The sequence below is a fragment of the Magnolia sinica genome, chromosome 11 (genome assembly GCF_029962835.1).
Source record: "Magnolia sinica isolate HGM2019 chromosome 11, MsV1, whole genome shotgun sequence".
Lineage (NCBI taxonomy): Eukaryota > Viridiplantae > Streptophyta > Magnoliopsida > Magnoliales > Magnoliaceae > Magnolia > Magnolia sinica.
In genome coordinates, this window is record NC_080583.1 from 5,308,077 (window position 1) to 5,323,266 (window position 15,190).

Below are 15,190 nucleotides of genomic sequence, written 5' to 3' on the forward strand. Positions count from 1 at the left end.
CAGGGTGAACCCGGTCGACTGGATTGGACAGGCAGGGTTGCAAGGGTATTTTCATCTGCCCACGCTGTGTCCTTAAAATAGTAGTTTAGTTGTGGGAAGTAAAGTTTGGGCAGTTCTAAAAAGCTGATGGGTAAAAGGGGAGATCTAAGGTGGGAAAATTCTCTAATTATTAAGTGCATGTCTATCATTCATTACACTCCGCCAGAGCACCGAAGCTTTTTTCAATCCTAGGTATTCAAGTACATCAAACGTCATTGCTAACATTAGCACACTGTCCAGATTCAACATTGGCGCACTGTCCAGATTCAATGTAACCGTAGGCCTCTCGCTCCATTAAAACACCTCTCATTCTCTCGATTTTATAGATAGATAGATAGATAGATCGGTTATATATATATATATATATATAGAGAGAGAGAGAGAGAGAGAGAGAGAGAGATGGGCTGTGAGGTTGATTGGGCGTTCATCCAGGCCGTAGAACACAGGCCCAAGCTCACAATCATCGAGGCGGGCGGAATTCCGCTGATTGATCTCTCGCCGTTGAATTCTGTCAGTCCCGATGGTCTGCAGTCCCTTTCAGGCCTCATCGCAGAGGTGGGGGCCGCCTGTAGGGACTGGGGCTTCTTCCAAGTGATCAACCATGGCGTGCCGTTGGATCTTCTAGACCAGATCGGATCGGCGGCGAAGGAATTCTTCGCACTGTCGCTGGAGGAGAAGCGGAGAGTACGGCGTGACGAAGTGAATCCACTGGGCTACTATGATACTGAGCATACCAAGAACGCGAGAGATTGGAAGGAGGTTTTTGATTTTGCTGTCCAAGATCCAACGGTGATCCCAGCTTCCCATGAGGCTGATGATCAAGAACTGCAGGAATTGAGGAATCAGTGGCCCACCTATCCTCCTGCATTGAGGTAATTGAAGATCTTAAGATTGTCGATTTCATTTCCGATTATCATGCGCGGAAATTCAGTTGCGCGGGAAGTCAGACCATCGAAGATGGTGGGCCCCACAAACCGTAGCACCAGTCCACTATTTATCTCAGTTTTGGGTTCATACCATAAAATTATCTGGAAAAATGGATGGACGGCATGGATGAGACACATACATCATGTTGGGCCCACAGAGCACCGACCACATACATTATCGAATTTTTGCAATTCAATTCAATTCAATTCAGTTGTGCATCCAAACGCAGAAAATGTCATATCCATGGAAATTGATTTCATATGCAACCATATCCTGCTTCCCAAACAACCCAAGTAGACATTGCATTTATTTATTTATTTTGATTTTCTTCTATCCGAGAAGCATCCATGGAATACGCTCGAGCCGTGGAGAAGCTGGCATTCAAGTTACTTGAGCTCATTTCACTGAGCTTGGACTTGCCGGCCGATCGGTTGAACGGTTTCTTTAAAGAACAAACGAGCCTTATCCGTCTCAATCACTACCCTCCTTGCCCTGCCCCACACCTTGCCCTGGGTGTCGGTCGCCACAAGGATGCTGTAGCTTTAACTGTCCTTGCTCAAGATGATGTGGGTGGACTTGATGTGAAGCGAAAAACAGATGGTGAGTGGGTCAGGGTCAAGCCAATACCGGATTCTTACATCATCAACGTCGGCGACATCATTCAGGTACTTAGTATAGATAGATTTTGATTTAATTAATATCTCTATCATTTGAAATGGTAGGAATGCATTTGGGTGCACAATCTAATCGAATTGCAATAATTACTAATGGTAAGAAATGACTTCCTCAGTATGAGAAATCACTTCTTTAAACCAGTGATTGTAATTCAATTCAGTAGTTCATCCAAACACCATTCAATAGATTGAAATGAGTTTGAACAGTCAAATCGTAGAACATGTTGGGATACAAAATCTAATCGAATTGCAATTTGATTCAATAGTTCATCTAAACAACACAATCACATCAAAAGATCGGCATACATGTTTATCAATCAATAGGCCACCTGATCACAGTTCTGGTAATGAACTTTTTAAGAACAAATACACCCAAATTCATAGACCAATGTCATAGATTTCCAACACCCAAATTCATAGACCAATGTCATAGATTTCCCATCAGCGCATTTTTCATGTATGTGTCATTCAAGAGGTACTCGATCCATTGGACGGCCCAGGTACATTGGCACGCGACCAATCGAATATCATTTACAAAGTGGTAATTGAAGAACTTAGATTCTTTAAGTCATTGCTTTTAAGTGTCCTGTTTTGTGTTTCATCGATAGATTTTCTGCAGGTTTGGAGCAATGACAGGTACGAAAGCGCAGAGCACCGGGTGTCGGTGAACTCGGGGAGAGAGAGATTCTCCATTCCTTTCTTCTTCAGCCCTGCACACCATGTGATGGTGAAGCCTCTGGAAGAGCTGGTCAGTGAGGAGATTCCCGCAAAGTATAAGGAATATAACTGGGGAAAGTTCTTCAAGACGAGGAAGCTGAGCAATTTCAAGAAGCTGGATGTTGAAAACATTCAGATTTCTCATTTCAAGATATCTGAATGACCAAAATCTCTGATGCTATTACGATATACATACATACATTCATACATGTGTGTGAGTGTTTGTTTGATGAGTGATGATTGTGAAGTTATGGCATTTTATCAAAGTACGTGTTGTAATTTGAGTTATGGCATTGTATCATAGTGCATGTTGTAATTTGTTTAGTGCGGAATGCCAATAGGACCTTTCCTTTCACCCTATATAGAAGATGTGATGGGATTAGGCTTGTGGTGATGAATTGGGGACCCCGCTCTTATTTAGATTGGAGAGGAGTTTGAAACCCATCAAAACTCCTCTCCCTAAGAATTTCTGGATGTATCACAACTTAGTGGGGCCCATTGGTTCACCCGATCACATTATTCTACCTTCAGGTTAATCTAGACCGTTGATCAATAAAGCCCACCTTATAGGATTCTTACACATGTATCATATCAATGTGGATTGTGCTATGGTGGGTGTGGTGGGCCACGCAATCGGATTGGTCAATTCCGCAAGTGGGTTTGAATGTGGGTCGTTGGAGGGTGGCTCATTTAACCATCCAGCTCCTGATGAGTTGATCAGTCTCAATAAGGTGGGGCCCACCTGATGAAGGGGTTAGGACGTTCACAAATAGAGAATCCTTAATGCTTGGGGAATGTTGATGTGGGAAATACCATGTATGATCTGAGGAAGAACCGAGATTTTATGATGAGTGAATGTTTGTGGAGTAATGGCATTTTGTGAAGTGCATGGATCATGTTATATAATATGGGTTAATGCCATAAGCGAGTGCGGGCAGTTGAATGTCCGAGTGGGGCCCACATGTGTATCCTCTGGCCAAGTGGGGCCCACATGTGTACCCTGAATGAGGGCCATTGGAGAGGTGGTTGTTTTAACCATCTGGCATTTTCACACGTGAAACCCCTGATGAGTTGAAAGGGTTATGATTGTGGTGGGGCGCACCTGATGAAGGGATTGGATGTAGAGAATCTTTTATGTTTGGGGAGTGATAATACGGGGATCTAAAGAAGGATTGACACTTTGGGCCAATGCATTTTCGCAGACTAAGGATGGCACGTGCGAGTAGACCCGATCACACTAAACGCCAGTAATATACATGGACCCCACCATGTATGAATGGTCAGGTCCAGCTTATAAGCTGCCTTGTGCTTGCCCATTCCTCTCTACGGTGTGGACCACCTGATAGTTGGATTGGATGGTCGTGATGAATGAATCAGTCCGTCGCAAGGGTTGGATGGCATACAAACCCTGTGAGACCCACAACAGCTCGACTCTCTGACGAGCAGGCGACAGAGTGTCTTTGTAAGATTCCTGAAAACGTTCTGATAAATGGACCCATGATCAGATAACTCAGACCATCGGTCTTATATGGTCCACTTTACATGGACTATGCCTCAAAAAAAAAAAAAAAAAAAAAGTCCTTGATATGGAATTCTTTAGATTATGTGACCTATAGATAAACGGTCAGAAGAGAGTTATAACACTGATGCATAATCAACTGAACAAGTCCCAAGATTGGCCGTTGGGATCTTCCACAGTGGGCCACAACAGATCAATGGTATGGGGGCCCACTTGTCAAAATTGAAAACGTGGCCTAAATTCCTAATTTAAATTTATTGTACAACGACTACTCTTCTACACAATTGAGACCATCTAGATTGCTGACCCAATTGCGGATGGAGGACAACCAAAGAATTGCACAGTAAATGATAGTAACCATTGGATTTTACCGTTAGAATACGGACTACGCACTGTTTTAATTTTAACCATCCATTTGATAACCATCAATTGGATGGTTAGGATTGGTTGGTCAAGTGTGATTTTAGTTACATGCTCCACCATGGGCGCCGCTCGTTAAAATTGAAAACCACATATCCAGTGCAAACACAGATATCAGGTAGCAATGTTTCATATGATTCCTCCAAAGTTCCTATGAATGTTCACCACCACTTAAAAAATGGCTATGAAGCAATCCACTGTCCAAATTGCTGACCCAATAATGGGTGGACCATAACTCAAAATTTTGCGCTGAGAAGAGGATAGTAACCATCGAAGGAGAAACTCAACTGTTTTGATTTTAACCATCCATTTGATAGCCACAAATTGGATGGTTAGGATTGCTTGGCCATCGTGATTCTAAAGATCTGCAACATCCACAAGGGCCCCACAACATGAGTTCCAATAATCAACCACGATTTTTTATTTTTTTTAATTAAAAAAAGGTGGTGTAGTTGCCATAGGAGTAGCCATTGTTTGGTTTGCCTGACGCTGACATTTCAATCATGAATTATCAAAATGACGCCTTTCAAAGGGGGCGGACCACATGCATTCTAAAGATATGGTAATTAGTTACCATATGTTATAGGTGCGAGGGACCCACACGTGATGTGTATGTAGAATCCGACCATGCATCCCATGAATCATCTCTATCAAAATCTCAGGTGGGACATAACACGGAGCAATGCACAATCAAACCTAGAGCCTATACGTTCACTTTTTGTGGCCCACCTTAATTTTGGAATGTCTCAAGTTCCAGTGTCCCTGATGCTTGGTTGGATAAGAGGATAGCCTATACAAATCCAGTCCATCAATTGTCTGTGTCCCACTTGGATGAGGGGTCAGACCAAGTTTCAGCCACATCCAAAACTCAGGTGGGCCCAACCAAATGCTTTTATATGTTTTAGGCATGTCTTCACGTGGTTTTAGATGGTATGGCCCACCTGAGTTCTGTATACGACTGATTTTTGGGATATCCCGTAACCTAAATGGGACCCATCAAATGCACGATGTAAATGTTCAACACACATCAGTGGGCCCCACACAGCTCGACCTCATGAGAAGTTCCTCATATATATATATATATATAGTCATGCTCCCCTACGCACCTACGTGCGCACCTTTGTAGCATTATGACCATTTGGGCTCAGATGGGACCCACCAATGGTCTGGATCACTGAACCACAGGCAGAACTATAGAAATACTGAAAACCCAAACCTGAGCAGGAGCCAACAAAGATTCGGATGCAGGAGCTGTGAAGCACCTGTTTATCGATTGCCGCCATGATAAAATCAGTGATCACTCAATGGATAGGTAACTTTCTAGTTTCCAATGTATCAACATTTTCAAGCTGCACTTTCTATATATATATATATCTGATTCCAGGTGCATCATTCTTTTTATGAAAACAACAACAGAAATGATGTGTATGCGCTGTTTGAAGATCCAGGCAGTTGGACCGATTTGCAAGACTCATAACTGTGAGGGGCCTAGAAACTGGAGCGGGAGCAGAAAGTCTGAAGCAGGAGCAGCATCTAGTCAGAAGGATCGTGCAACCAAAGGGCAGACACGGGATAGAGCACACTTCTCTAATCCGTCCCGACTCCTGCCCAACACAAACTGGATAGAGACCATCCCATCTGATTTGATTGGAGATGCACCTTGTCCAAACAGGCCCTCAACAAGCAGCTATTGGATTCCCATCAACTTTCTGGCTTGTATCGGTATCAGTAACTTAGTTCTCTCCATTAAATAACGTAAAATGTATATATACAAACACAAATAAAGTGACTGCAAACTAAATCAACTTATATCTGATTCACACATCTCTGCGACTATGTTCTGTACAAATCCTGATTATCAGATAAACAAACGATGCTTACGTCTTTTCCTTGATTCTGTGATTATGGACAATCGGTGATGATGGTTGAGAGCAATTAACATTAGCAGTTATATGAGGAGAAGAGCCTACACTTGGTGGGTAAGATTGTCAGCTGAGCATGCTCGGATGGCCCGTCTGGAGCATCCTCTTGAACATGTCCATGCCAGAAGAAGAATCCCATGAACTGCACAAGCAAAGTGGAGATCAGCTTTTTTATCAGGCGTTTCAAGGCAGAAGCGAACCACAAACATGTTTACAGAAACCACAAAAAAATTTAAAAAAAAATACATTTTTTTTTAAAAAAAAAGGATCTCTACTCATCTAATTCATGAGCCTTTCTATGGTACCTTGCAAAATCATTCCACACAACCCTTTTTCTTATTCCTTTCTCTTTTCTTTTCTTTTAAGACAGTAATTTGTGTTTCTGTGTGTGTGCGCGCATGAGAGAGAGAGAGAGAGAGAGAGAGTTCCACAATAAAGTTTAGGCTCTGTTTGGATGCATAGTGGAATTTAAATGTGGATGCCAGTTCAATGAATAGGAATTGACAGAAGCACGAGGATTTTTCACACAATTAATAATGAGGAAGTAGCCTGCAAATTGCAGTCATGTCACAAATAAGTCAATCTTGAAATTAGTTTAATTGCAAATTGAAGTCTCAATTGACCACCAAGGTAGGTTATTAAATTTTGATCATTTCCACTTCAAACTAATTGTCGCAATTGAATTCAATAGTGTGCCCAAACACGACCTTATGAACCTGAGCATATGCAGACATCAGCATAAATTAGCATGCCGCATGCAAATCATGAATAAAGCTGTGAAATGAAAATCGGAGGGCAGAGATGTCGCCAAAGGAACAAAATTATAAATAGATGCATGTTTTCTTTTTAACCATTAAATATACCAAAAAAAAAAAAAAAGAAAAAGACATTGAATGAAAATCAACAGGCTTCCAATTCAATGCATGTGATAAGCTAGAGACAACTAAAAACCCATTTAGAGAAAGCTTCAATAGGTTGCAAAGACAAAAGAACAGTAGATAACCTTCTGATTTCATATGGAAACGTGATGCTTTCCTTAGGTATCGCAGGAATGTGCTCTTTCTTTTCATCAACAAATTTTATGATTTGAAACAAAACATCACGGAGGGCTCGTTCCAGGGCAGCACGGCTCATAGCCCTCTCCTCCGATGTTATTTCTGCAGTAAAATCAATAGGATAAGATATCAGGGTCTGAAACAAGAAGCATTTTTCGCATGATAAAGACCCGGAAAAAAAAAAGAGCTAAATATTTTGGAATGAAACATGTACCTCTGGGTTCTACAACCACTTTAGTATGATGGGACTTGCTAGAATGTGTTTTTGAGTGTACCACATTCAAATTAATATACCACTGCTCCCAACATAAGCGTTCAATCTTGTTAGTGAACCATGTTGCCAGCTTTTGTTTTACCTCATAGAAGGATAAACATATCTGCATATGAAAAAATAAGGGTGGAAAAGGAATAATGCAAAAATTAATATTCGCCAAAATAAAAGGCAATGATAAACAAAACAATTGTAACAGAGGACAGTGGTTGGTGTGTGGAAAGATAAACGTGTGATGCAAGTTTGAAATGGTTTTCCACAGTGGGAGAAAGAAGAATCTGAGGTATCATATTCATGATAACAATCCATGTATAGCCCAATCCATAGTATCATGTTTTCCACGAGCCTTGCCTCAATAAATGACCAAAAGAGCAGGGAAAAAATAAAAAGTGTATGGAAGTTTCAGACATTACAACAGACCACTCGTAAGAAAGATTGCAGAATAATCTTGTGAACATGAATAGCATTCTTTTTTCAGGTCAAGGAGAAAAGAGACTAGAAGACATGCATACACACACAGAGAGAAAAACGACCTGGCTTTTCCTGTTTGGGTGCTTCTCTGCACGTCCAATGAACTCGTCGATTTTCTCATCTATTTTCCTTTCAATCTCAGCATCTCCACATTGTACCTATGCAATAAAGAAGGGTTCAAGTCAGCACAAAGCAAGCATTGCAATACTGAAATGGAAGGTATCAGTAAATGTGCCTTTCAACTATGCTAGATGGAACATAAGATGGTGCATTAACATGTCAATCTCAAGAAAAGAAGGAAAAAATAATAATAATAACAGAGCAGGGATAGAGCAGGTAGTATTGCTTATTCAATGGACTATCATTAGATGTGAAATCCCAAATGGATGAATACTGGAATGTCTAACATTTGGGTATGTGCCAGGGAAGAAACAACCTGAAGATTAAAACTACCACCAACATTGACCAAGGTTCTTATTGGGATTACAACAATAGCCATGTATACGTTTCAGATTTCATGTAAGGCATGGCACACCATGGAACAGGAGTTTTTGGAACAGCCCATGTCATGGTGTGGAGATGCTATACTTCAGCACGCCATCAGATATCTAGTTTGAATTGCACATCATCGAAGGGTGCTATTAAAATCGGATGTATACACACAGACGCTGAGTTCTGAGTCTTCTGACAATATCAACAGGAAAGTAAACCTTCAGGCAACCATCACTCACCAAATGGGACTAAAAAAAAAAGCTCGTGCACCAATTCAATTAGTTCCATACAAATTTCGATAAACTGGATATTGCTCTCTAAAAATATGCCCATTGCCCTTTACCTTCCCAAAATTTTGGACATCAAACATATGAATAGACATTATTGATAAGGTAGCTTCGAAATAACTCATGTAAGTAACTTGAAAGAAATAAAAAATCACTTACGTAAGTAATTTCGAAAAGTTCAGAATCAATGTCCTTTGGCCGAATGGGACCTAAAGCTCTGTGAAATATAATCGTGTGCAATATACCTGCATCCAGTTCAACATCCATTGTTGGTTCTGGCAGAAAAACAAAAATATCGATATGGATGTTAAAAGATAAAGGCGTAAATTCATCACAAAAGAAACATTTGACAAAAATCAAAAGCGAATGGTCCTAAAAGAATCCTTCACTCAAAAGAATTACAATTAAAGACAAAACATGCTACTAAAGAATCAAAACATGCTATTAAAGAACCTCAAATAGCTACTGATGTTTTTCTCAGGGTATGAACTTCAAAGTTTGGGTTTGATCTAGACTGCCATTTTAATTTTAAATAAATCAATCTCAGTTTTGGTAACTTGCAAATTAGTAAGAAGAAAATGAGACAAGGTCAATAGAAAAAAAAATGCATAATTGATACTCTGGAACCCTACTAATAGAGAAAATTTCTTGAAATTCTCAAAAAAAAAAAAAAGAATAAAAAAAAAGGGCACAATTGTACAACCATAAATTGCTAAATGTTCTATCTCCGCTTGTCCCAAAGGATGCAGATCAGAGAATACTCTCTTACAGCTTTTGTATGGTCTTATGGTGCCCCTCCGAAAGCGACAGCCTTCGCTTGGTTGGTGGGGAGGAACAAGATCTTGACGGTCGACAATCTTCGTAAACAGAATATGATGCTTCCCAATGTTTGCATTCTCTGTCTGGAGGCGGAGAAGATGGTGGATCACTTGTTCATTCACATGGATTGTTTGGTCTAGTATTTTTAGATAGGCTAATATCTCCTGGAACTTGCCTGGGTCGATCGATATGCTGTTTAGAGCATGGCACGGGAGGGGAATGGGCTCTTTCGGGACTTACAAATGGAGGGGTGCGCTGCTGGCTCTCCTTTAGTCGATTTGGTTCGAAAGAAATAATCCAACGTTTAGGAATGAGAGAAACTTAGACTTCGAGGGTTCTAGGCCGGGTGCTGCAATGTATTTCTGATTGGGTGTCTTAACGTCTGTGTAGGGTAGTCTCATTGGGGGACCCTACTCATGGCTTAGTGGTAGGCTCACGAGTTTCAACTCTAAAGTCATGGGTACGAGTACCCATTGTGGTGTGTGTGGGCGTGAGGGTGTGTGCGTGTAAAAAAAAATAAATAAATAAATAAAAAAAAAAGGTAGTCTCATTGGGTGGGGTTGTACAGTTTTCCTGTTCTTTGTTTTCTTTTGTTTCGTCTTCTTCGACTTTGGCCTTAATAAAGCTCTTTCATCTTTCAAAATAAATAATAAATAAAAATAAAAATAAAAATCTCTATCTATTCTTGTAATTGCCTAGTGTGCAGCACCCTTCTAAATAGCAGGCACTCCACTGCTCCACCAGCCAAGTCTAGAAAATTAAATAGCATTTTGTTTACAATACTTGGTGAAGAAAAAGCTAGATCCTAGCTCGCCCCATCCTTCAGAGAGTAATCCGGGCTGCATTGAAGAGTTGACACAGAAACCCCTGGCTCTCTCTCATTTTCTTTCAACAAGGCTAATCTTGTGCTTCTTGTCCTTCCTGCCCCATGGGAACACAAAACACATATCTTCAATTCTATCAGAAGCAGTGACCACAATTTCAAACAAAACGATCATGTGCATTAGGCATTGGTGAAATTGAACCCAGCCCGTGCTCAAAAAGATGGAAGCTTCCCTTTGTACACTTTAAGGATGACAGAAATTAACAGCCAGCCCCCATAATCAAACAAAATTGATTCCGACAGAAGGAACCTTTACCACAAACACGAAACCTAATCTCAGCCATTGGATGAAAGCATTAGTGCAGTGAATGACTTGAAATTGTACAAGATGACCGGCCCAAGATAAGTTTGAAACTGATGATAAAAATGAAGAGACCAGAAAAGGTCCAAGTAGAACATGAAAACTTTAAAGCTTGTAATACATGCATGAAACACTTAAAATTTCAGATTTGAAAGGATAATGCATTCCTCATTAAGGTCCCAGAAATGAGGACCAGGAAACGATCACATGCCATCATTCAGGGAAAATGACTGCAGTCTGAAAGATTCAATGAGAAGCTTTCCATCCAACAACTATTAAAATATGGCATCCAACACAGCAGGGAATACTTCCTAGTGCATTGTCAAAAGACCCATCAAATCTTTGATGAAATACGACAGATAAGATCATCCTCGCATCAGATAATTAGAACCCAGCTGGACGCCTCATATCTTTACCAAGCATCAATTACGTCAATTGGAAAACAAATCATTCAACCATTGGTTATTAACCCATTATCAAATATAATTCATCATAAATACCAGATGCATATCAGGACGAGCACTGAGCATGACGTATTATATTTCCTAGATCAAAGTAGCAAAAGACAAACAAAAATTCTGTTCTAATCACTCAAAAAAAAAAAAAAAAGAACGGAAACAACAAAGAATTCTGTCATCAAATTGTTTTGATCAACAGTTGATTCAATCAAATAACCTAATCTAAGGACAGCCTTCTATATTTTTGCCAGGCAATACGTTCCTTTGTTTCACAGATCCTCAGTTAATACAAGCCACAAATAAGGAACAGGGGTGAAAACTAATTCTCTACAATATGGTGATTTGTTCCTTGACCCAATCTGGCTGATAATAAACCACAAGACAACAAGGAGTAACTGTGCTGCTTTTCAAAAACATATTTGGTGATTTGTTCCTTGAACTAATCACAATCGTCTTCTAAACCTTATCCCAACTAATTGGGTCGGCTACATGAATTATGTTCCACTCCGTCGAGGGCTTTAACCTCAGTTGGGCCATAGGCCATAACTTCCTTGACCCAATATGGGTAACAATAATCTAAAAGATAAATAAGGAGAAATCATTGTGCTGCTTTTCAATAGCATTTCTGTGTGTGTTTACATATTACGAATAACCTTTCATTTGCATGCACACAGCCCGTGTACACGTGCAATATGATCTACACCATCCAAATATTGGGTCTCAACATAGATGGAGCACATCCTAAAGATTAGATAGATTATGTGATCCTAACCTCCGATTCATGTACATTTGCTTAGTGAATTTAGCATATTGAGTTTTCCTTTTTAACCATTCATTTTGATAGCCGCCAACCAGACAGTTAGGATCATTCATTTTCTATCAAAAATAAAATAAAATAAAATTAAAAAAGAGAGAGTTGGGATTATCCGTTTGGTGTGGTTGTTTAGTTATGACCAATCCAAGATGGACCCCACACTTCGGATGGTGGGACTGAGGTAGAACTACTCGACATGCACAGTGGCTGTGAGCATGCACGTTGGTTGTTATACTCCACCAGTATGTCAAATAACCCCTCATAAAGGTGACAAAGTATCTTACAGCGCAGAACTTCCGGAATCTCAAAGAGTTCCACCTCCTACAATAATACAGGCATACAATCCGTCAACAGAGAAGTCAGGAAAGGATAGAAACTGTGAATGCAACAGATAAGCCAATAAGAAGGAAGCAAGACTGAAAGGCATGACAAAGCTAAAATGAATATAAGACCACTCAAGCAACTGAAAATACACTATGTGTAGGCAACCAGTGATGCTGGTTTTAATGTTAGTCTCTTATGAATGTCATTTCACAAGATAAAATATAGGAATGATCATATGAAACCACTAACAGTAGGCCTATGGTACCATCGGTTTGATCAGCCATGTGGACAGTCGTCTAACCATTTATTTGGTTCAGTGTTTTAAAACCCAGACTGGACCTTGGCTCATTTTTTGTGTGGGCGGGCCTTCAGTCGGACAGACCTGCTTGGCCCATTTTCACCCGGAAAGCAATTCATCTTAAATAACCAAAGAAAACAGAGAGAATTAACCTGTCTTGGTGGCCAGTTACAGTCCAGACCGTTCCGACTGCCCCATCTGGTCTAGGTTTTAAAACATAGATCTTGATAAGCCTACTCTAGCCCAAACTTTGCAGGCAACCATGCAACAATCACAATGGTCAGAGAATTCTAGCCATCCAACCAATAGCATGCCAAATGAATGGTACAGATAGTTCAGAGAAAAAAGATCCACTCATCAACTGAATCATCAATCCAATTGGCCCAGCTTGGATGGCTTACGATTCTAAAGACTCAATCTGGTCATAAAGTGACACTAACCATCAGATCCATAGCATGGAAAAAAGACAATTACAAGTCAAACAACATGAACAATGTCCAGCTGAATGACTGAGGATCATCCAATCAGTGCAATCTGTGCAGTGAATTGCAAAAACTGGGCTTCAACAAGTGCAAGGTCCAGATCATGGATTGGACCATCCATGTGTGCAATGCAACTGGCCATATTGCAGGCCCATTGTATAACCAGTGGGACAAATATCGCCGAGATTTTGAAAATCCCTCGATAATATTGTGAAAATTAGATAAAACCAAATCATCGTGAGATTTCTAAAATACCGGTAGATTTTTAATATCATGTCTTAATAATGATATTAACTCAAAGATAGTAAAAACCTTAAGTAATTGGATTTTTATGGCAAAATTACTTAGATAATAGGATTTTACCACATAATGCATCTATGAACCGAAGGGCCTGTTTGGATACACCCCCATAACCCCGTAAGTAGCTTTTTTCTTCTTTTTTTCTATCTTCTTCTTCTTCTTCTTTTTTTACTTCTGGCAGCAAGCTACTTTTTTCTAATAAAAGTTAGTTTGATAACTACCTTTGTAAAAGTATCTTATTAACTTAAACTTACTAATAGGTATGAGTAAAAAAAAATTGCTTCTTAACCCATATAATGGATGACCCACATAACGGAAGGTCAACGTCAATGGATGGCCCACATCCAAAGCGGGCCCCTATGATGGACAGTCCATATCAAACATGGGGCCCACACAATGGACGATCCACATCAATGGTGGGGGCCATATGATGGATGACCAACATCAAGGTGGGCCCCACATAATGGACAGTCGACATCAAAGCTCAGCTCCTAATGATGAATGACCCACATCCAAGGTGGGCCCCGCATGATGCACGGCCCACTTCAAAGGTGGGTCCTACACGATGGACAGTCCACGTTGAAGGTGGGCCCAACATGATGAATGAACCACATCAAGGTGGGCCCAATATGATGGCTGACCCACAGCAAGGCGGGCCCGACATGATGGATGACCCAAAGCAAGGTGGGCCCAACACGATGGAGGGTCCATAGAAGTGCTTGTTGAGCTGTGAAATTACTATACTGCCCGCTGTATACCTTTTTTTCTTAGAAAGTGGTAGAGAATTGTGGGCCCACATGATGTTTGTATTATATCCAATCCGTCCAACAGATATAATCCACCATGATGTTCAGAAACTAAAAATCTGGTTGATCTAACAGTAAGGTGAGCCACACCTTTAATAATATACACCACTTAAAAACATCAAAATGCACATGCTGCCCATCTGATGATTCAATCAAAAAAATCTTTGGTTTTGTGTGATTATCATAGTTGGGTGCATATGTTTAACAGGTTGGATATCATACACATACCAGGTGGGCCCCAAAATTTCCTGACTTATTACTTTTTTAAAGAAAAACAATATATGAGGGTACTTTGGTAACTTCCCTCCTCAAAAGCACTATCCAGGTATTTTGATTAGTGGGGGGATTCTTTATAAATTTGGGATTTATGAACACTTTTTCTGTAAAAATCCCTAAATAATTTGTTATATAAATTGATTTTTCAATTTTAAATTTATTTATTAATTTACAATAAATATTCCTAAATGTTTGTATTCAACAAGATTTTTCCGATAATACCCCGAGAAAACCCACAAATTTTGAAAATCACCCGAGAAATTTCCGGGCCGAGAAAGATATCGTGACCATGCGTACAACCAGTTGCATACGATCAAATCCGATAGAAACTACATGGACGGTCCAGATCCTCTATACAAAAACTCATCTAATCGTATGAAATAAGATGAAATCGAGAGCCTCACCAGTTCTTTAAGATGGCAAACTTCGCAATTCATCGTATCGATCGCAGTATCGACTTCGAAAACCGTTTAATTCTCAGGAGCTGCAAAAATCACCAGAGAAGATGCTGATTTTAGAACAGACGTCGAGGGATTTGAGATCGAGGGCCTTGAATTTCAGATTTCAGTTCTGATGACTACTGAGAAGAATCGTCGGAAGGGTATTTGGGTTTTGAAGGAGAGGAGAAGAAGAAG

At 40.2% G+C, this 15,190-nt stretch overlaps 2 protein-coding genes across 2 annotated transcripts; one reads left to right on the forward strand and one right to left on the reverse strand.

The window, feature by feature from the left end:
• Positions 1-213: 213 nt before the first annotated feature.
• LOC131218636 (protein DMR6-LIKE OXYGENASE 2-like) lies at positions 214-2,712 on the forward strand. The gene is made up of 4 exons (XM_058213297.1): positions 214-385; positions 423-909; positions 1,302-1,631; positions 2,260-2,712. Exons 2-4 carry the CDS (start codon positions 439-441, stop codon positions 2,518-2,520), a joined length of 1,062 nt encoding a protein of 353 aa, XP_058069280.1. The 5' UTR covers positions 214-385; positions 423-438; the 3' UTR covers positions 2,521-2,712.
• Positions 2,713-6,019: 3,307 nt separating this feature from the next.
• On the reverse strand, positions 6,020-15,190 carry LOC131218638 (autophagy-related protein 101-like). Its single transcript, XM_058213299.1, has 7 exons — positions 14,960-15,190; positions 12,354-12,390; positions 8,954-9,039; positions 8,078-8,173; positions 7,488-7,650; positions 7,222-7,375; positions 6,020-6,360 (listed from the first exon to the last, which is right to left on the reverse strand). Exons 1-7 carry the CDS (start codon positions 14,990-14,992, stop codon positions 6,285-6,287), a joined length of 645 nt encoding a protein of 214 aa, XP_058069282.1. The 5' UTR covers positions 14,993-15,190; the 3' UTR covers positions 6,020-6,284.